Genomic DNA, 21395 nt, shown 5'->3' with positions numbered 1-21395 from the left:
GCTATTTGTATATCTTCTTTGGAGAAATGTCTGTTCAAGTCCTTTGATCAGTACTTTTTTTAACTGGGTTCTTTTTGTTGTAGAGTTGTAGAAGTTCTTTATATATTCTGTATGTTAAATCTTTATCAGATATATGATTTACAAATATTTTCTTCCATTCTGTAAATTGTCTTTTTACTTTCTTTACAATATTCTTTGATGCCCAAAAGTTTTTAATTTTGATGAAATCCAATTTATCTATTTTGTTGTTGTTGCTTGATGTTAGCTGTGGGTTTTTCATTATACCCTTTATCAAGTTGAGGAAGTTCCCTTCTATTCCCAGTTTTCTGCTGGTTTTTATTAGGGAATAAAGTGCCTATTCTGCTCAATTGAAATGAAATGTTTGTCTTTTTCCCTTGTCTTACTAATGTGGCATATTATACTAATTGACTTTCTTATGTTGAGCTACCCTTGCATTCCTGGGATAAACCTCATGTGGTAATGGTATATAATCCTTTTAATATGCTGTTGGTTTGGGTTTACTAGTACTTTTTGAGAATTTTTTTTTTTGAGACGGATTCTTTTTTTTTGAGATGGAGTGTCACTTTGTCACCCAGGCTGGAGTGCAGTTGCGCGATCTCAACTCACTGCAAACTCTGCTACCCGGGCTCAGTCAATTATCTTGCCTCAGCCTCCCAAGCAGCTGGGATTACAGATGCCTGCCACTGCACCTGGCTAATTTTTGTAGTTTTAGTAGAGATGGGGTTTCACCATCTGGGCCAGGATGGTCTTGAACTCCTGACCTCATGATCCACCCACCTCGGCCTCCCAAAGTGCTGGGATTATAGGCATGAGTCACAGTGCCTGGCCCTTTTTGAGAACTTTTCTATCTATATTCGTAAGGGATACTGGTCTGCAATTTTTTTATAGTGGTAAAAGCATATAACATAAAACTTACCATATTAACCATTTTCAAAAGTACAGTTTAGTAGTGTGAAACATATTCAAATAGTTGTGAAACAGATCTCCAAAACGTTTTCACCTTACAAAACTATAACTCTATGCCCATTAAACAATTGGCCTTTTCCCTCTGTCCCCAGCCCCTGGTAAACACCACTCTACTTTATGTTTCTAGGAATTTGACTCCTTAATATACCTCATGTAAGTGGAATCATACAGTATTTGTCTGTCACTGGCTTATTTCATTTAGGATAATGACCTCAAGGTTCATCCACATTGTAGCATTTGACAGGATTTCCTTCCTCTTAAGGCTGAATGATATTCCATTGTATGTAGATAACACATTTTTTTAATCCATTCACCTGTTGATAGATATTTGGGTTGCTTCCACCTCTTGGCTATTGTGAAAAGTGCTGCTATAAACATGGGTGTGCAATATCTGTAATTTGCTTTTCTTGTGATGTCATTATCTGCCTTGGTATCAGAGTACTAGCTTAATAGAATGAGTTAGAGAGTGTTCTCTCAGGTCTATTTATTGAGAGAGTTTGAAAAGGAACAGTGTTAATTCTTTAAATGTTGGATATTATTCACCAGAGAAGTGATCTACTCCTGGACTTTTCTTTGTTGGAATGTTTTGATTACTGATTGAATCTCTTTACTTGTTATAGGTCTGTTCAGCTTTTCTATTCGTCTAAGTTATCTAATTTGTTGACATACAATTGTTCACAGTATTATAATCCTTTTTATTTCTGTAAGTTTGGTGGTAATATGTACACTTTCCTTTATGATTTTAGTTATTTGTGTCTTCTCACCTTTTTCTTCCTGTAGCTAAAGGTTTGCCAATTTGGTTCATCTTTTCAAAGAACCAATTTTGGTTTCATTGATTACTTCTATGGGTTTTGTATTCACTATTTCATTTATCTCTGCTCTAATCTTTATTATTTCCTGTCTTCTGATAGCTTTGTTATTTTGTTCTCCTTTTTCTATTTCCTCATGTTGTAAAGTTAGGTTGATTTGAGATCTTTCTTTGTTAACGTAGGCATTTATAGCTATAGATTGTCTTCACTGCAATCTACAAGTTTTCCTATGTTGCATTTTCATTTTTGTTTGTCTCTAAGTATTTTCTAATTTCCCTTATGATATCCTTTTTGAACCACTGGTGGTTTAAGAGTATGTTAAATTTCCACATGTTTGTGAATTTTCCAGTTTTCCTTCTGTTATTAACTTCTAACTTCATTTCATTGTTGTCAGAGATCTTTCTGACTTCAATTTTTAAAACTTCACTGAAACTTGTTTTATGCCTTAATATATAATATATCCTGGAGAATGTTTCATGTATACTTGATAAGACTTGATATTTTGCTGCTGTTGGGTGGAGTTCTGTATGTGTCTGTCAGGTATAGTTGGTTTATAGTGTTGTTCAAGTCCCCTATTTTCTTACTGCTCTTCTGTCTAAATGTTCTACCCATTATTAAAAGTAAAGTATTAAAGTTTCCAAAAACTTTTGTAAAACTGTCTATTTCCCCCTTCAATTCTGTCAATGTCTGCTTCATATATTTTGAGTCAGTATTTTCTTGGTTGCTGTAAACTTCTGACTGTTTTCCAGCATTCTGAAAAAGTTATTTCAGACAGCTTTTGCTTGTTTTTCAACGCTGCTGTGGAGGGACAGGAACTTGGAGTTGCTATTCCACCATTTTGAACGTGGGTCACCCAAGGTGATTTTTTGACACTAGCTTTCACTAGAACAGAAAAACAACAACAACAACAACAACAATAAATCTGTTCTCCAACAGGCATATTTATAGATATGAACAAGAAAGCTGAGCTTTTCCAGTAGATGCCTTAAGCCACATTCCCTGCATCTATCTCTTCCATTCCATGTTGGTCCTTGAGTAAACCCCGAGGAATCATAGCATTCCATGAAATTTAGTTTAAAAAGCACTGTTATAAATCATTAAAGCCCCTTGATACTTACGTGTCTACTGTCTGTGATCTGATGCCATAAACAGTTAAATAATAATTTTGGACTAGACTGTGTCTTGTTTATTTTCTAATTTACTTTTTTTCAACAAACTTTCCAACTTCTAGTTAATAAAATGCATTTTCATTGAGAAAATTTGAAAAATATGGAAAAACACAAAGAATGAAACTATCTGTGATCCCATCTTCCAAGAATAACTTCTGTTAACACGGTTACATTTGTCACACTTATAAGTCTAATTCTGGTCAATATTTTGTATATAGCAATGATCACCTTAGCATCCATTTATTTATTCTAAATTAACAACTGTTTAATTCCAAGCATAGGTTTTAATTCCAAGCACAGGTTTCCTATGCTTGGAAACCTATAATCTTATGAGATAAAAACATGTCATGTATTGACTAACCTTTGAGACTCCATCCTCAATGACTGCCTCTCTAACACCTTTCAATAAAACAAATAACAGGTTGATTGCTGATGATTAGCTTAATGAAATTTCAAAGTTGTAGGTTTCAACATCTTTGTCATTTGTGCCTACTAGTTAAACTCTGCTCTACCGAAGTTTTTAAACTTTTAAAAGCAGAAGGATGCTTTGTTTTGAAATAAAATCTTGTATGAAACTCTAAAAAATAAACAAAACTAAGTTTTTATGGTTGAAGTCTGTCTGTACATGTATAAGTACAGACATGTACATGTATAATACATGTACATGTATAAGCAGAAAGAGGTTTAATTGTATCTGACTAGTATGTTCACAGCCAGTTCTGTTCAGCCTTTCAAAACCCAAATCATTATGCAGAACCCCAGGCTCTGTGATACTGTTCGAAAACTTCATTGCTCTGTTATATGTCCTCAGTCAGTATTTTTAATGAATCAGTTGGTATTGCTTCCGTATCTCTTATGGCTCCTTGGACAATGCCTGACACACAGCAGGTATTAAAAAGTATTTACTGAAATTAAAGAAGGAAAATCCACAAAGGGGAAAGGATTGGCACATATCCATTACTAGTACTTCAAAACATCTCAGAAAGTATCCCTGCTAAGAGTATAGATCAATAGCGTCAGATCCCACTGGTATCATACACTATTATGTTATAAAACACACAATTTTGCAAGTATTTTTTTGACTAGGATTGTGTTAGTGGTTGCAGAATATAACAAACTATTGTTGAATACATATTAAATTTCTTCCATGAGGAAGACACTGTTTAAAGAGCTGTGGAGATTGCAAAGATGGCAAAAATACTGTCTCTCCTTTAAAGAACACTTAATAAGTGCTAGGTTCAGTGGCTCATGCCTGTAATCCTGGCAGTTCGAGAGGCTGAAGCAGGAGGATCACTTGAAACCAGCAGTTTCACTGGGCAACATAGTGAAAACCCATTTCTACAAAAATAAACATTAATAAAAAGCAAGCCTGGCATGGTGGTGTGTGTCTGTAGTCCTAACAACTGGGAAAGCTGAGGTGGAAGGATTGCTTGAGCCCAGGGGTTCAAGGTTGCCATGAGCTCTGATTGCACCACTGCACTCCAGCATGTGTGACAGACCAATACCCTGTCTCAAAACAAATGAACATAACTTAATACTCTAACAGGGGAGAAAATTTACATAAAATTGCTACAAAGCAAGCCAATGTGCCAGACAATATCAAGAAAATTTCAGTGTTTTTTGAGTCAGAGGTAGGGAAATTTTGAAAGATGACCAGTCTAATAAATAGCCCCATTAATAGGAGGCCATTACAGAATGTAGAGGGAAATAATAGGTGCCAAAGGAAGGCAAAAAACTATGGAAACAAATACTTCATTCACTGCCTTGATCTTGAGAAAATAACCCTCTCCCCAAGAAGAAAACATGACATAGAAGGTGGAGACAAGTTAAATGTGAAGTTTTCACAATTGGTATGTTAGAAATACCAAGAATGGAGAGATCAATGTGAATTGTAGTGAAGGAAATTTTATGAAGTTGGCACTTAAGTTGGGCCCTGAAGGATGAGTAGGATTTGGACAGGTGAGAAAGCATTCCAGTTTAACAGGAAAAACATGCACCAAAGCCCAGAGGCCAAGAGAATAGTTTCCATGAGGAAGATGGAAGAAAGCACTCTGACTGGAGCAAAGAATGTTTCCTGGGTACCAGGTTGGCTGAGTAGAGTAGAGCCAGATTAATAGTGGGTATAAAGGTGGGAACTGCTAAGGCCACGATGAAGATAAAAGAGAAGCTTCAACCTAGTTATGATGATAGTACAACTCTTTCTTTGTTAGAGCATGGAGGGAACATGGTCTTGCTCTGTCATCCAGGCTGAAGTGCAGTGGCACGATAACAGTTCACTGCAGCCTCGACCTCAAGTGATCCTCCCAATTCAGCCTCCTGAGTAGCTAGGACTACAGGTGTGTGCCACCACACTTAGCTAACTTTTCTATTTTTTGTAGAGATGGGATTTCGCCATGTTGCTCAGGCTTGTCTCGAACACCTAGGCTCAAGCAATCCACCCACCTTGGCCTCCCGAAGTGCTGGGATTACAGGTGTGAACAACAGCGCCCAGCAGATAGTACAACTCTTAAACAAAGAAAACTATTGAAGATATACAAAGGAGTAAGAATGAAAGAGAACAGCCTGGGTGCAGTGGCTCATGCCTGCAATCCCAGCACTTTGGCAGGCCGAGGCGGGCAGATCACCTGAGGTCAGGAGTTCAAGACCAGCCTGGCCAACATGGCGAAACTCTGTCTCTACTAAAAATACAAAAATTAGCCAGGCGTGCTGGCAGGCGGCTGAAATCCCAGCTACTCAGGAGGCTGAGGCAGGGAGAATTGCTTGACCCCATGAGGTGGAGGTTGCAGTGAGCCAAGATCGCACCATTGCACTCCAGCCTGGGCAACAGAGCAAGACTCCGTCTCCAAAAAAAAAAAAAAAAAAAAAAGAATTGAAGAGAACAATAACAACAAAATGAATAAATAAAATGACCCAGAAGATGGAGAAATAACTTGTGGTACCAATCAACAGGGTTGTTGTTAGGACAGGTACTCAATTTGAAAAGGAGGAAAAGACAAAGTTAAGATGAGAAAGAATAATTTAAGATAAACACATATATTTCCAGATGAAAATTACAGTAACCAAATTCTCCACTGTTGGAGAGGTTATTCTATAAAATTAATTTAATTCCTAGGATGATCATGAGGATGCTTTATCACATGGATATATTGGCTTGAGAGCTGCATACGAAAAATTTGCATTATCCCTTAGGTTAAAGCAAAATTCATCATCATCTCCCTCCTGAAAACTTATTGCACTTGAAGTTCAGAAGATCTGTAACGTCTTCTTAAAAACACTTAGCTGTCTTTGGCCTGATGGTTATAGCATTTTCATACACCACCTTCTCCACCCCAGCCCAATCAGATTAAGTGTGCTGACAGAATTATGGAAGTGTTGGATCATGGTTGCAGTGCAATGATTCAATCTGTAGTCCCTGGTGCATATTTTTCACTTGAACATGTGAAGTAGAAAGTTCAAGGTGGTTGGACAAGTGCCGAGGTATTGCATGACTGACAGTGAACCTGGATTTCAGTACAGTACTTTTTAAAATTTAAATTGCTTTGATAATGGCAAATGCCAACTGAGCAAGGTGGCTCATGCCTGTAATCCCAGTACTTTGGGAAGTCGAGGCAGAAGGATCACTTGAGGCCAGTAGTTCAAAATCAGCCACAACACACTCTAAACTCATTTCTGTAATGTGGAATAATCAACAATCAGTGGGACTTTTACAAGGGTAAAGTCGGAAATACAATCTTTCAACTGAATTTAGTTTAAATAACCCCTCCTTATTTGCACTAGTTGCTCTTCCAAGTCTGACAGACGTTCCTGACTCAAGATCAGATCATACTGTCAACATCCCCTCATGATGAGCATGTGACTCTGGGCCAAAGACAAGTTTAAAACCATTTCAAGACCTGTTCAGTTTATGTCATGCTTCTTCAACACTAATAATCTCAATAATTTTTTATCAATCCTACTTCAATAACTAGGAGTAATTGATCCTACCTTGTCAGCGAGAAGAATGCTTCCATCTCTGGTAGGGGCAATTGTTTATTTGCCTTTCCTAATTTTTGTAAAGATTCAATGCCACTTAAGCCCAGGGTCTTTTTGTCTACTACCATCAGACAATCTGTATTACAGCACACAATCTAATTAATTCTCAGGTAATGGCCCTCTCATCCCAGAATCTACAAAGCATTTTTCTTGAAAGGTCGTATACTATCTTTGTCTCTAAAACCTGGCAATTGATTTGGAGGCAAATTGGAGCAAGGTTAGGAAGCTATGGAACAGCTTTAAGAGTGCTGGATTTGCAGTTAATTTTAGGCTTTATAATTTTTTCAGTAACCTTAGACAATTCACTCCTTTTGTGTCTCATTTCCTAATTCTATAAAATGGAGTACTGCCCCTTCAAAGAGGTTTTACGACGATTTAATGACTTTGTAAAAACACAACTACAGTCTTATCTCCATTTACTATGCACCAAGAGAACCACTTATATGTCTGGGTGCCCGTTATTTTCTGAACAATTCAGGAATCATAATGTGACAAGAAAGAGAATATTTGAAATTGGACCCACGAGGTAAAATCCAGGCAGTATAGGTCATTTTCTTCCTGCTAGCATTCTATTCTTGCTGAGGCTCACACTCAAAGTCAAATAACCTTTGGGTTATTCTTCCCACCCCCATTTTCCCCCAGATGGAGTCTCGCTCTGTTGCCCAGCCTGGAGTGCAACAGTGGCACGATCTCAGCTCACTGCAACCTCCGCCTCCCGGGTTCAAGCGATTCTCCTGCCTCAGCCTCCCGAGTAACTGGGATTACAGGCGCCTGCCACCACGCCCGGCTAATTTTTGGATTTTTTTTTTTTTAGTAGAGACGGGATTTCAGTATGTTGGCCAGGCTGGTCTCGAACTCCTTACCTCAGGTGATCCGCCCGCCTCGGTCTCTCAAAGTGCTGGGATTACAGGGGGGCGCGGCCAGGTTATTCTTAAACCCACTCCCTTGAAGTACCTGCAAAATGCTCACGTGCTGCTCTCTGGCCCGTTTGGAAACTCAGTCCCGTGAGTAGGACGACCACCTCATCGGTGGTGTTTAAATATTAAGTGTCAAATGCTAGAGACAGTACAAAACCCACCAGAGGGGGCCTTCCTAACACGTTGGCATAAGGATCCAAACGGAATACGGGGATAGGAGAGGTGACCTTGTGCAGTTTCAGGGAGGAGTCCATCACCTGACTGGACTGGGCCTTTCAGGGGTACGAGAGCGTATTTCTTCCAACGAAACCTGAATAACCAGCTATCTGCCTGGGACGCCGCGAGGCAGAAGTAGGCGGGCCCATTGACTTAGTGTCAAGGCGGAGGCCGCGCTTCATGCCAGCGGTCACGGAGGCAGCGGAAAGCCGAGACAGGCGCCTGCGCGCTGGGGAGAGTAGGTTCAGAGTGCCTTCCGGAACCCGGGGCGCGGCGGACTGCGCAGGCGGCCGGACTCCGCTCAGTTTCCGGTGCGGCGAACACCAAAGTCCGGAAACTTAAGCATTTTCGGTTTCTAGGGTTGTTACGAAGCTGCAGGAGCGAGATGGAGGTGGACGCACCGGGTGTTGATGGTCGAGATGGTCTCCGGGAGCGGCGAGGCTTTAGCGAGGGAGGGAGGCAGAACCTCGATGTGAGGCCTCAGTCTGGGGCAAATGGGCTTCCCAAACACTCCTACTGGTTGGACCTCTGGCTTTTCATCCTTTTCGATGTGGTGGTGTTTCTCTTTGTGTATTTTTTGCCATGGTGAGTATCTCGAATGCAAAATTGGGGTGGTAAGGAGCTTAGAGATCATTTGCTCCCTTTTGGGCGGGGAGGGGACTGAATTCCAGAGAGTTTATATATGTCCAAGATCACACAGCTGGTGAGTGGCGCAGTCGGGTGGGTGGGGGAGAAGGACTAGGAGTAAAATGTCCTTCTTTAGCACGTCCGTGGGAGTCTCCAAAGAAGTGTGGAGAAAACTTGGCGTCATATTTTCTCATGATTTGGAATGAAACCAGCTAGGCTTGAGTTCCTGCAGCACCATGAAGCGACCGGAGAAGTTATTTCGCTTTTTGGAGCTTTATTTTTTCATCTGCCATTTGGGACCATTAGTAACCCAGGTCATAGGGGTGTAGTGAAGATTGAGATCGTAGTGATTTGCATGTTGCCTGGCAGTAGTAAGTGCTCAACGAAAGCTATTTTTACTATACAGCTGTTTAACCATGAGCAGACCACGCAGCTGTCTAAAACTAAACATGTCCAAAACTGAACTCTTAACAGCTTCTTACCCAAATTTACTTGCCTTGCAGCGTTACCATTTCAGTAAACGCCAACTTTATCCACCGTTACCTCCCAGAAACCTGAGACACTTTGCCCTTTTCTTACACACATCCACATATCCTAAAACACCAAGTTACAAAATTCTGTAGAGTTTACTTGTAAAACCCATGCTCTCCATTTTCATCGCCACTCGCTCTGAAAAGACAATTCTGGCAGAGGGTAAAGGAAGGGAACTTAAGAGAATAGGGCAGGAGGAAGCAGACACCAAATGGAGATGGTGGTAAGAGACAAGCTAAGGAGAAGCAGTGAGATGAAACAGGGCTCCTATGGGAGAAGAGCAGTGTAGCCCATCTAGACAGCTCTCCTGGACTTTGGAGTTGATTGTTCACTCACTGTTAACTCCTCTTAGTCACCATGCCTATGAGTTACTTCTGAAATTCTCACTTCTTGATAGGCAGTCACTTCTTCTACACCCCCAACCCCCATCCTATATTTTCACCAAGATTTGGGTGTCTTAAGCCTCACTGTCTGATTTCTTGGATGGTGTAGTAAGTTAGAGAAGACAGAGAGGGCCAGGCACAGTGGCTCACGCCTGTAGTCCCAGCTACTTGGGAAGCTGAAATAGGAGGATTGCTTGAGCTGGGGAGGTCGAGGCTTCAGTGAGCTGTGAACGTGCCACTATACTCCGGTCTGGGAGACAAAGCAAAACCCTGTCTCAAAAAAAGGGGTGGCAGGGGAGCGAGAGGGATTAATGGGAGGATGGCAAAAGGGATAGGGATTTTTATAAAATTCTCTGTCAAGCCATTTGTAAAGGGAGAGTTTTACTCTCCCTCCCTGTTTTGGTAGAGACTGATAATCTCAAATACAGTGGGTTTTGTGTGTGTGTGTGTGTTTGTTTTTATGACCTGAATTTTCAGCTCTGGATAGAAAATAGAGGCCTTACAAGAAATGTTCTAGGTTTTTCTTTTTATCAACATGTAAATAGGCATAAAGTGTTAAAAACTGGGAAGATAAAGCACATATTGCTGACAAATACTTGCTTTTTACAGACTTGTTCGCTGATATCTAAATTAAGAAGTTGGTTCTTGAGTGAATTCTGAAAATGGCTACAAACTTCTTGAATAAAGAAGACAGGACTCTCAATAGAAGAATTTCACATCTCCAAGGGACCCTTCCTTTCATTTTACACTTTGTTACTAATTTGCAGAACTCTATTAAATGGGTAGGATTTCACCCATTCCTAGCTAAGTTCTTAAAATTAAACCCTTTGGTTCGTGTTTAAAAACTTTCAAACATCTGATGGCTTTACAGGGGCTGAATATAAAAGCATTTGTACTTAAAGGTCTTGTGTATTCATTAAGAAATATAGTTATGTCTTTTAATGTTTTAAGAGTTGATCAGGGTTTACTATGATGCAAGTAATAGGATGATTAATAAGGGAAGGTTTTTATGAATTCAAAAGTCAATTATTCAAAAGCAGGGAAAGATTTTGAGAGAGGGAACAAAGTATTCTTAGATTGCATAGAAGCTGCTAGGTTCCAGTTTTAATTTTTAGGTTTAGTTGGACTCTGTTATGAAAAGATAGGTTATGGTTGGGCGACAGGTTGATACAGTCTTAGAAAAAGCAGGTAATATCAAAGTATTGGAAAGCTAGCATGCATGCCCTTTTACCTGGGTATCTTCCCCCTTTTTTCCTTTTAAACTCTTGAGCCTCCTATAACGAAGGATTATGTGTTTCAAACCTATTTTTTGTTTTACTGTTTCATTAAGTGTGCTTGTGCCCAAAACATTTATTTGTATAATATCTGTAACTTGCTTAAATACTTCAGCAAAGTCAGCATATTTACTCATTCAACAAATATTTGAGCCAGGCATTATTTTAGACACAGCAGTGAACAAAACAAAAAGGCATTCTTGCCTTCATGGAGCTTACATTCTTATTGTTATTTAAATCTAAATGTTATAAAACAAGAATTTATATTCTAGGGTTGATCAGCTAGTATTTAATCAAAAAGGCCACACTCCCATAGCAGCTACTCTAAGCTGTAGTAGCTAATAAAAAATATTACTGTTGGCCGGGCACAGTGGCTCACGCCTATAAGCCCAGCACTTTGGGAGGCCAAGGGCGGTAGATCACTTGAGGTCAAGAGTTGTGACACCAGCCTGGCCAACCTGGTGAAACCCTATCTCTATTAAAAAATACAAAAAATTTAGCTGGGCATGTTGGCATGCACCTGTAGTCCCAGCTATTTGGGAGGCTGAGGCACGAGAATTGCTTGAATCCGGGAGGTGAAGGTTGCAGTGAGCCAAGATGGGGCCACTGCACTCTAACGTGGGCAACAGAGACCCTGTCTCAAAAAGAAAATATTCCTGTTAGCCCTAAAGGCTTTACATGAGGAATGGTAGAAGTGGTCTTTTGTTTAAATTAGTTGCATTCAGCATATATGAATTGTCTTAAATATTTTGGGGATACTCCCCCACCTTTTAAACAGGGCATAAGATCTGGTAAACTCTCTGTATATCTTCCTACCTTTCAAATCGTTCTTAGGGTTAGTCAAGTCTGGAATATAATTGCTGACTATAAAGTTAGCAATTATGCTTTTAAGGTGTTGTCACATCAACCTAAAGAGAACCATCTATGGAAGGTATGGTTGAAACATCTGTAGGAACACAGAACTGGGATTTCACTGAGTTTACCAAATCAACTGTGTGAACTGTTTCTGCACTGCTTGCTAATGGTTTCATCTAATAAATGTTTACTTATATAGCTGAGTTTGGTTTTATTCTAACAAATTACCTGGTGGTATGATTGTGAGGTGATTAACAGTTCTCACATAGTTTACTGTTAGGTCACACACAGACTTCCGATCATAATCCATACTGCCTTTTTGAGCCTAAAATCAGCCTACTACCACAATTACCAAATATTCTGAAAATTTCTAGTATGGTGAAGATGGAGAGATCTTGGTGTGAAGGTTAATTTTATATGTCATCTTGATTATGCTAGGAGATGCCCAGATTTCTGGGTTTGTCCATGAGGGTGTTTCCAGAAGAGATTAGCATTTGAATCAGTAGACTGAATAAAAAAGAGCCACCCACTCCACTGCGGGTGGGCATCATCCAACCCCTTGAGGGCCTGGCTGGAATAAAAAGGCAGAGGAAGGGCAAATTCTGTCTTCTCTCTGCTTGAACAGGGACATCCATGTTCTATCCTTGGACATTGGTTCTCCTGATTCTCTGGCTTTCAGACATGGACCAGGGCCCCTGGTTCTCAGACCTTTGGGTTTGGACTGGAACTACACCATTGGCTTTCCTGCGCTTACTGTCTGCAGAAAGCAGATTGTGGGACTTCTCAGCCTCCATAATCACGAGAGCCAATCCCTCATAATAAATTTATTTCTATATATATCCTGTTGATTCTCTTTCTATGGCGAACCCTGACTTAGTAATATGACATGACTGTAATTGGCATTTTCAAAATGGTGGCAGTATGAAGGCTGAATCTTTCCTATAGGTAAGAAATTGTACCTACCATTAAACTGTGCCATAGCAAGTATAGTGACTGCTTACATTGCCCTCAGTTTGAAGGCTTTTAAGAAGTGGATAAATGGAACTCCAAGAAAAGTTGCAAACTTGCTAAGATAACAAAACAAAAAAGACATCAAAAGAAAATCAATGTGACTTTACTCTGATAAATTCTTTTGTAAATTTCACACCATTTTATATAAAGTGAAATGATTGTTTTAGTAGTTCCTTTTGAAATGAACTGGCTTATTAGCAGTTGCAAGGGATAGTTTTTAGGGAGCTTAACCTGAACGTTTTAGGATGTAAAGAGCTGCAAATACTCAGTCCGTAAGTGGCATGGAGACTTCAGCCTGTGAGCTAAGAATATTTTTTACATTTTAAAATGGGGAAAAAAAAAACTTTCATGACATGAAAGTTATATGCAATCTGGATTTCTATGTTGACAAAGTTTTACTGGAAAACAGCCATGCTCATTCATTTACATATTGTTTATGGCTGCTTTCACATTACAAAGGCAGAGTTGAGTAGTTATTACAGAAATATTATGGTCCACAAAGCCTAAATTATTTTCTATCTTTATAGGAAGTTTGCCAACTCCTTTTCTAAGGAGCTGTGCTTTAGACCTTGCTGGAGTTTAACTCCTAGGATCTCCTGTGATAACAGTTTATGATCAGTGAAATTCCAAGTACCCGTGACTTAACATGTCCCATAATAATCCACGTTGGTGGGAGGGTGACACACAGTTCATGAATGCAAAGAGAAGTCCAATCATATAAACTTAAAAATCAGTTTATCTTAAAATTTTTTTGAATTAGAAGAAATTGATTTCACATGAAAATATAACATTCTGAAGGTAAGTATTTTAAACATTACAACTGTTGGCTGAAATATTTACAAAGTTATAATAAGCTTATAACTGGATGAAAACATCTATAAAAATAAATAGGCACCCTAGATGTAAAACTTTTACATGAAATAAAATGATTAGTATATATGTATCAATCTGTATTTGGAGTGTTGAATCAACATAAAAATAAATGGTCATTTTCTAGTTTGTGTAGTAGTACATGAGTCAGGAGGTTTCAACTGGACATTTCTATTTGATGTCTACAACTCAACTGAGTTGAAAAGACAAATGTCTGAGACTGCTGTTAAATACAAAAATTAGTTTAAATGTTTCAAATAATACATTTCCAACTCACATCTTAACCAAATAGAAAAAAAAAAAAACTACACAAACTTTGTGAAAGCTATTAAAAAACTTGAAGCCCATTTTTCTAGTATCTTACAATGTTATAAAAGAAGTAAAAACTTTGGTATTTTAAATACAGGTTTACAAACTTTACATTATTTACAAACCCTCCATACTAAAAAATTATGTTAAAAATAAGCTTTCTTAAAAGATAAAATTAATTTGGCATTCAAGTATTTCTAACTTACGAGAATATAAAGTAATGATCACTCACTATTACAGTTTAAAAAGGCTAGTAAAAACTATAGGCAGAAGATAAAATTTGGCCAAGACTTGGTAACTGGGTGAAGTTAGACTTTTATAAGCAATTATTTTCTGTTTATCTAACAGTATTCACATTAAATTATTTACAACATATTAGAATGTTTTAACACGATTTACGCAATCAGTCAAGTGGCTACATTTACTAGTTTATTGAATATGAGGTTTATCCATTTAGGAATGTAAGGAAAACTTTAGTTCTGTTTCTCAGTTATCAGGAGTGAACATAAAACTATTCTAAACCACAATTAGTTTACCAGCATAGTACAAAATAAAATGACAACTAACGAAATAAAGCAATTAAAGTAACTTATTTTTACTCATAAGGTTACCATAATAATAAAAATTCCTTTAATTTTCAAAGCACTCTTCATGAAAAGTAGTTGGGGTAAAATTACTATTTGTTCAAAGTAGAATAAAAGGGAAGGATGCTCTAATTAAACATTTTATTAAAATTAAACTCTCTATATGAAAGGTAGAAATTTAATCTGGAAACCTAGATAGATTTTCAAATTCAGATAAAATGGGTTGACAACCTATAAGCAGGTAATATTACAGCAAAGAAAATGTAGGCAATTACAGTGACATTCCCAATAAGAGGGGGCCCTACATTAATTCCTAACACTGGTGGTTAGCAGCCCAAAGTAAACCAAACCAAAATAAAGACCTTTCACATTTCATATAAAATTAGAAAAAAAGTAACGAGATAAATAAATAAAGTTTAAGTATTTTAACTTTTTAACTTACATGGCTAAAGTAGCATTTATGAATACCTATAATAGTCAAAGGCCTAATTTATCTTAACTAGATATTCTGAAGACAAAAATTCTAGGAGCAAAATTAAATTCCATCTGATCTTGAAAACTTACAAATTGTTAATCATATAAGGCTTTTTTTCCCCAAATGCTATCAAATTCATAAGTCATTTTTTTTAAGACACTTAAAAGGATCTTATGCAGTGACTATCATAGAAGTCAAAAACAAATGGGTGAAGCCCTTTTCTGGTTACCCATTAGAAAGTGCTTCTTCATAAAGCAATTCTTTGACAAAAAAGTACCAGGCTATGTATCACCTGGTACTTTTCAATTAGCATAGTTTATAATCTCCATACATGAGTACTGGTTAGTTTAATACTTCCCAGTCTACTGGCCACAAAATAGGGGGACAAATTTAATTTTTATTCAACTGTAGCATATGACAAATGAATTATTATATCTCCCTGATTTTCTATTTTTCACAGCACGCCAAGACTATTCAAAGGGAATTTCTAAAATATCTAAGATATTGATCATAAAATTATATATGTGTATACACATATACACGTACGTATGTATAGTGATTAACAACTTTAAAGATGCCACAGGCTTTAATTTTATGTATCACTAGGTTTGGTCAGTAGGTTCCTATTATATTTAAATGGCCTCTGAGAAGTAAAAGTTGGTCAATTTTACCAGTTATCTATTACAATGTATGCTAGGTTTATATCTTTGTTCAGAAGGGCAGCTTGAACCAAGATTATTATGTAACACAGGTCTAGTCCTTTTTCACTCTAAGATAGTGAATTATTACAAAAGCCACTGCTCTCTGGAAAAGACAGCTTGGGCCTCTGATGGTATTTCAATCTATATGTATCCGTCATGCAGCTATCAACTGAAAAATAGGTAGTTAATGCAACTGTCTCATTTGGACAGGTAGAAATAGAGTCTAGTTCTGGTTGGCAAAATGCATCAATGGCACCTGAGTTTGCCTGAAAATCGTTAGTTGAGGAGCTGGATGGACAGTTTGGTGTGTTGCCAAAACATTCTCTCACTTGAAATGTTTCTTTATGTCTTTCATCATTCATATGTGTACTCACTTCTAAACTTGGTTCTGAAGCTGTACTTAAACTGTGCTTCGGAAGATGAGAGGTAGCTTTAAACACCTCTGTAAGTTTGACATCAGGTGTAGATTCGCTTTTCTCTGACTGTGGCACACTGGTTATAGCATATTTCTTTGGTGGCAAAGGGGGTGGTAGATTCTGGCAAAAAAGTTTTGGCATCTGACACCCATCAGATCTGCTGGCTGACTGAATTATACATTCTGTGGATAGAGAGTTCTCAAAGTAACATTGATCCATAATATTTTGCTGCTGGATGAGAGGAGCAGTTTCTGGCTTTAACCGAACAGTTCTTAGGTGTGAAGACCATAATGAAGATGGTTCATTACTGTTCACTCTCTTCCCAGAAGCAGAGTTATCAACGTGAAAAGGCAAACCTGTTCTCTCAGAATTTTCTATATTAAGCCACTCAGAAAATTTGCATTCATTTGGTTTTTCAAGTTTCTGTTCATCTGACTGGTGGATATGTTCTCTTGCATTATGGTCCTTGGGTATTTGTAGACTGGATGAAGGAAATAACTTTCCATGGTCTTCATGTACATGTGATCTGAAATATGAAAATAAAAACAAAGCTAGAACACCCTATGCAAATATATGAAACTAGGGGAAAATAAACATTTGTTTTGTAGTTTGATTTTCCCAAAATACAGTTTATATTATTTTTACAACAAAACCACAAAAATGGAAAGATATTTGCAACCATTAACATTTTCAACTCTCTCCAAATCCAAACTCTTTATGTCAGAATATGTGAGTGTTTACCAGAAACACCCATCATTACCAGAATCCCATTTCTAATAATTAGAAATATAATTTTAAAAACTCACTTCAACTCAAAACACTAAAATTACATTTATTTGTAACAATATATAGAACTTGAGGAAAGTGTTAACAGTCAAACAGTACTCTAAAACATCTCCCCACCAACACTCCAAACTTTAAAGGCAATAGAGGTAGAAATACTTAAATTTTGATATGTAGCAGTATAGTATATTAATTACTTTATTATATTTTGCAAATATATTTATATTATATTTGAGGGTCTTGCTATGTTGCCTAGGCTGGCTTTAAACTGGCCTCAAGTGATCCTGCTGCCTCAGCCTCCTCAGTAGCTAGGATTACAGACATGTACCACCACATCACACCTGGCTGTATACTAGTTTAAAATAATGTAATCAAGATTATCTTTAGGTAATAGTTATTTTCTAAGGTGAGGGTAAATGATGCCATATTGCAAATTATTTTTCTCATATGAATTATGTGGAATTTAATTAGAATGCAATGGTTAAAGAGAGTTGAGGATTTGCTAGGTAGATGGAGCTATAATCAAATCTCAGCTCGATTGTTTTGGTCACATTACTTAACCTAAGCTTCAAATTTTCTCTTGTAAAATATCACCTACCTCATAAGAGTGCTGTGAGGATTGAAACAGACAATCAGATACTGTACCTGGTACTTTGTAAGCTCTCTATCCTTAGATCCACATTCTATTAATGATTCCCAATAAGAAAGGCATCTTAATACTGTAGACCCATTGCTTTCAAAGTAATAATATGTATTTATGCCCTTCTGATAAACAACGTGCCTATAATACATGTATTTAGGGAAAAAAATATGGTTACCTTTTTATCAAATGATTTTTTATTTGTAAATGTGATTCTGGGTGGAATTCGTGAGATTTATAGCCTGCTTCCAAATTCCTGAGTTCTTTTCTAAAGCCTAGGGTTGGGTGGGGTGGGGAGAAGAGATGAGGAAAACAAAATAATTTAAATTATGTTACAGAATTTATTTCATTTATACTTTTCTATATTTACATAAAGCTTTCTATAAACAGGTAATCTCTTCCAATTTAAAAAAATGAATTCTTTAAGACCCAACTCAAAATAACAGTTCTTTTTTGAATGCTTTATGCAAAATTTCTTCAGCTTATTATCACTTGAGGGTGTCATCCATGATGGAATAGTGCTGTTCCTGCTGGGTCATGCAGATCTGTGTATGTGTTTTCCCTGTTACTTAAGACAAGATCTTTACTGACCAAGTGTTAACAGTGAAAAAACCCTGCATTTGAAGATCGCTGGCTTGAGTTGAAGTTTGGACTCACTAATTATGGGTAGGTAAACAAGCCTCTTAACCTCTTAAAATCTCAGTTCCCTCACTTATATAATGGGATAATGATAATCCATTTTACCTACCTCATGGGAATATTAGGAATTTAAACTGAATTAAAATTGGTAGGAGGTTATTATGATAGCATATAAAATATACCACTACTAATTAGCTACCATTTATTGACTGCTTACTCAAGTTGTGAGAAGTGGATATTTCATTTAATCTTTACAATAACCTTATAAAGAAATGACTATCAACTTGATGTTACAGATGAGAAAACAGTGGCTTAGAAAGGTTAAGTATATATATCGATATACTACAGAATTAGATCTTTATGACTCAAAAGTCCGTGCTCTTAACCATGATGCCATAATGCTTCCTAATAATTGATACTTAACTTCTCTCCTGGTTCTGACATTTAATAGGCACCAAATAGTTTTTTAATTTAATTTTAATGAAGTCTTATGAAAAAAGTTATACTAATTTACAATGTGACTTTTGTTACTTCCAAGTGTCTTCCAAGCCTGCTACATGAGACTTCAGATACCAAATTAATCATTTTTTCTCTCTCTCTCTAATTATAGCTAGCTATTGATTAGAGCCTAAAGGTCAATATGGCACCACATAAAATACAGCAGGTCTATTTCCCTCTGAACAATGATTCTAAGAGAATTCACTGGAGAGCCTTTAACAATATTAATGTTCAGAGTAAAACATTATCTACATTTGGATTTCTCTCTACAAAACATGACCTTAACTAAAACAGCTCTAATAAAAATGACTATTGCCCTCTAATCTTTAATACAATTAAATGAAATTAATGTCCAGACTACAGATAAAGTAGGCCCAACTGAACAAACAAAACCCTGAAAACTAAAAATTATTTTAAAAGGTAGAGATGAAGAAAAGGGAAGTAAGACATTTGGATTTGTACAGGAGTTTACCTAACACCATCTCAGTTTTTGATTCCCCCTTATGGGAGAACAAGTGCTTTATATCTGAGAACCTGAAGGTCTACAGGGAGCTTTTTCCTTTACTAAGGCACAAGGGTCCTGGGGCACCAATATACCGATAGAAAAGTCACAACCACCAATGTATCAACAAAACACAAAAGTATCTTTAATTACTTTGTGAACATCATCACCCACTTATCGTAGAAATGAGAAGTAGAAAACTGTATAAAATTATTTTAGTCATGTACCACCACAATAATGATAGCTACAGTTTATGGAATACCCAATATGTACCAAGTCTTAAGATTATGCTTGTTCAGCAATTCTCGAAGTGTGGCCTTGGACCCCTGGAGGTCTCCGAGACCCTTTCAGAGGGTCTATGAAGTCAAACTATTTTCATGATAATATTAAGATGTTACTTTACTTTTTGACTGTGTTGCCATTTACACTGATGGCGCAAAAACAATAATGGATAAAACTGTTAGCATAATTCAAGGCAGTAACACTAAACTGTACTAATTGTATTCTTCATTGCCATATACTTGTGTTTTTTAAGCCAGTTTTACTTAAAGAATGCTTGATGAAACAGTAACAATTATTTTATTAAATTACTTCATTTGCACATCTTTTTATTATTCTATATGAGGAAATGGGAAATATGCATAAAGCACTTTTGCTGTGGTAATACTAAGCATGACAGCTGTTTGAAGAAAACTTTTATCCACCACCAGTTTTGCAACTTCCCAATACTTATAAATACTTTCTGCTAGTATCTATGGTGATAGTAACAAAAATCGTTTTTAGAAAGATATTAGTGAAATGTATCAACACTTGGAAGCCCTGCATAACTCAGCAAACCAGTATTTTTTTTTTTTTTTTGAGACAGAGTTTCGCTCTTGTTGCCCAGGCTGTAGTGCAATGGCATGATCTCGGCTCACTGCAACCTCCGCCTCCCAGGCTCAAGCAATTGTCCTGCCTCAGCCTCCTGAGTAGCTGGGATTTCAGGCATGCGCCACCACGCCTGGCTAATTTTTTATATTTTTAGTAGAGACGGGGTTTCTTCATATTGGTCAGGCTGGTCTCGAACTCCAAACCTCAGGTGATCCGCCAGCGTCGGCCTCCCAAAGTGCTGGGATTACAGGTGTCAGCCACCATGCCCGGCTGCAAACCAGTATTTTTTAAATGACCATACATGGATGTTACAAAATCATGCATGAGTAAAGTATCCATTCAAAGTGCAAGACAGACTGATGTATTTTAATGTAATGGAGGACGAAAAGTTAAATACTATGGTTTCAGATTTCACACTGCATTAAAGAAACTACTACTTGGTGTAGTGTCAAAGAAGAATATCCACAATTTTTAGGAAAAGCTATTAAAATATTCCTATTTCCAACTGTATTATCTGTGTGTAAATGGGCTTTCTTCATACATGAAAACATCACAACAGTCTGATGCAAAAACAAGAATCCAGCCATCTTACATGAAGCCAGGCATTAACTGAGATTTGAAAGCATAAAACAATGCCATTCATCTCACTAAATTTTTGTTTTCAATAGTTAATTTTCATTTAAAAATGTTATTTGTGTTAGCATGTACTGGGTTTATTTCTTTAAATGAATAAATATTTTGAAAGTTTCAGTTTTAGTGCCTAATCTAGCAAATGTTGATAGACATAACCTATATAAGACATAACCTATATAAGACATAACCATAACAAAAGCTCTTTTAGGTCATAAATCCTTTTCTAAGATTATAAAGATATCTGAGGCCCAAAAGTTTGACAACTACTGTTCTAGTTGGTAATAGTTGTCTTTTAAAACATCAGTCACAACTGTTCTGTGAAACAATTCCCCTTTTTACACTTGAGGAAACTTAGGCTCAGGGAAGTTAAGTGACCTAATCAATATTCTATATATCTGATAAGTAGGAGCATTTAAACCAATCCAGGGTTCACTCCAAAGCTAGTGCTCATGCCACTGCACTATGCCATTAACATACAAAGTCATTATACTAAATCTCCTTCTGATGAAACTAGGCCACTAGTGTGAACATCAAATAACGTGCTGATGCCCATAGAAGATAGCAAAATATATGGCATTAGCATGAACTGTCAATTAATTGTCTACACTTCTGTAACATTTCTAGTAAGTTTTTCTGCATTCTCCTGTATTTTTAGTTGACATTT

General features: G+C 37.2%; 3 protein-coding genes across 25 annotated transcripts in view; 1 reads left to right on the top strand and 2 right to left on the bottom strand.

The window, feature by feature from the left end:
* LOC740478 (kelch-like protein 2) overlaps positions 1-8410 on the bottom strand; it is a 152491-nt gene extending 144081 nt beyond the window's left edge. For 5 of the 14 annotated variants that reach the window (XR_010156340.1, XM_063809000.1, XM_063809001.1 and 2 more), the window contains exon 1: positions 7861-8381. The gene's annotated coding sequence lies outside the window, so the exon portion shown is untranslated. Of the gene's footprint in view, positions 1-7860 lie in introns of all 14 variants that reach the window. The other 9 variants (XR_010156334.1, XR_010156335.1, XR_010156336.1 and 6 more) reach the window with 7 other exon arrangements.
* A 105-nt stretch (positions 8411-8515) lies between these two features.
* Positions 8516-11996, top strand: C4H4orf3 (chromosome 4 C4orf3 homolog). Its single transcript, XM_016952135.3, has 2 exons — positions 8516-8715; positions 10281-11996. Coding segments are annotated over exons 1-2 (201 nt in total). The 3' UTR covers positions 10282-11996.
* Positions 11997-13529: 1533 nt separating this feature from the next.
* USP53 (ubiquitin specific peptidase 53) overlaps positions 13530-21395 on the bottom strand; it is a 76474-nt gene continuing 68608 nt past the window's right edge. For 7 of the 10 annotated variants that reach the window (XM_054683846.2, XM_016952116.4, XM_054683847.2 and 4 more), the window contains 2 exons: positions 17768-17864; positions 13530-16692 (listed from right to left, as the gene is read on the bottom strand). In XM_054683846.2, the coding sequence (XP_054539821.1) occupies positions 15819-16692; positions 17768-17864 (971 nt within the window). In that variant the 3' untranslated portion in view covers positions 13530-15818. The remainder of the gene's footprint in view (positions 16693-17767; positions 17865-21395) is intronic. The other 3 variants (XM_054683848.2, XM_054683849.2, XM_063808995.1) reach the window with 2 other exon arrangements.

The sequence above is a fragment of the Pan troglodytes genome, chromosome 3 (genome assembly GCF_028858775.2).
Source record: "Pan troglodytes isolate AG18354 chromosome 3, NHGRI_mPanTro3-v2.0_pri, whole genome shotgun sequence".
In the NCBI taxonomy this organism is placed as follows: domain Eukaryota; kingdom Metazoa; phylum Chordata; class Mammalia; order Primates; family Hominidae; genus Pan; species Pan troglodytes.
The sequence above is the reverse complement of the archived record's forward strand: the minus strand, read 5'-3'. Positions and strand labels throughout refer to the sequence as shown.

Coding starts and splice junctions, on each gene's coding strand:
- C4H4orf3 (XM_016952135.3), top strand. CDS start 8,516: ATGGAGGTGGACGCACCGGGTGTTGATGGTCGAGATGGTCTCCGGGAG.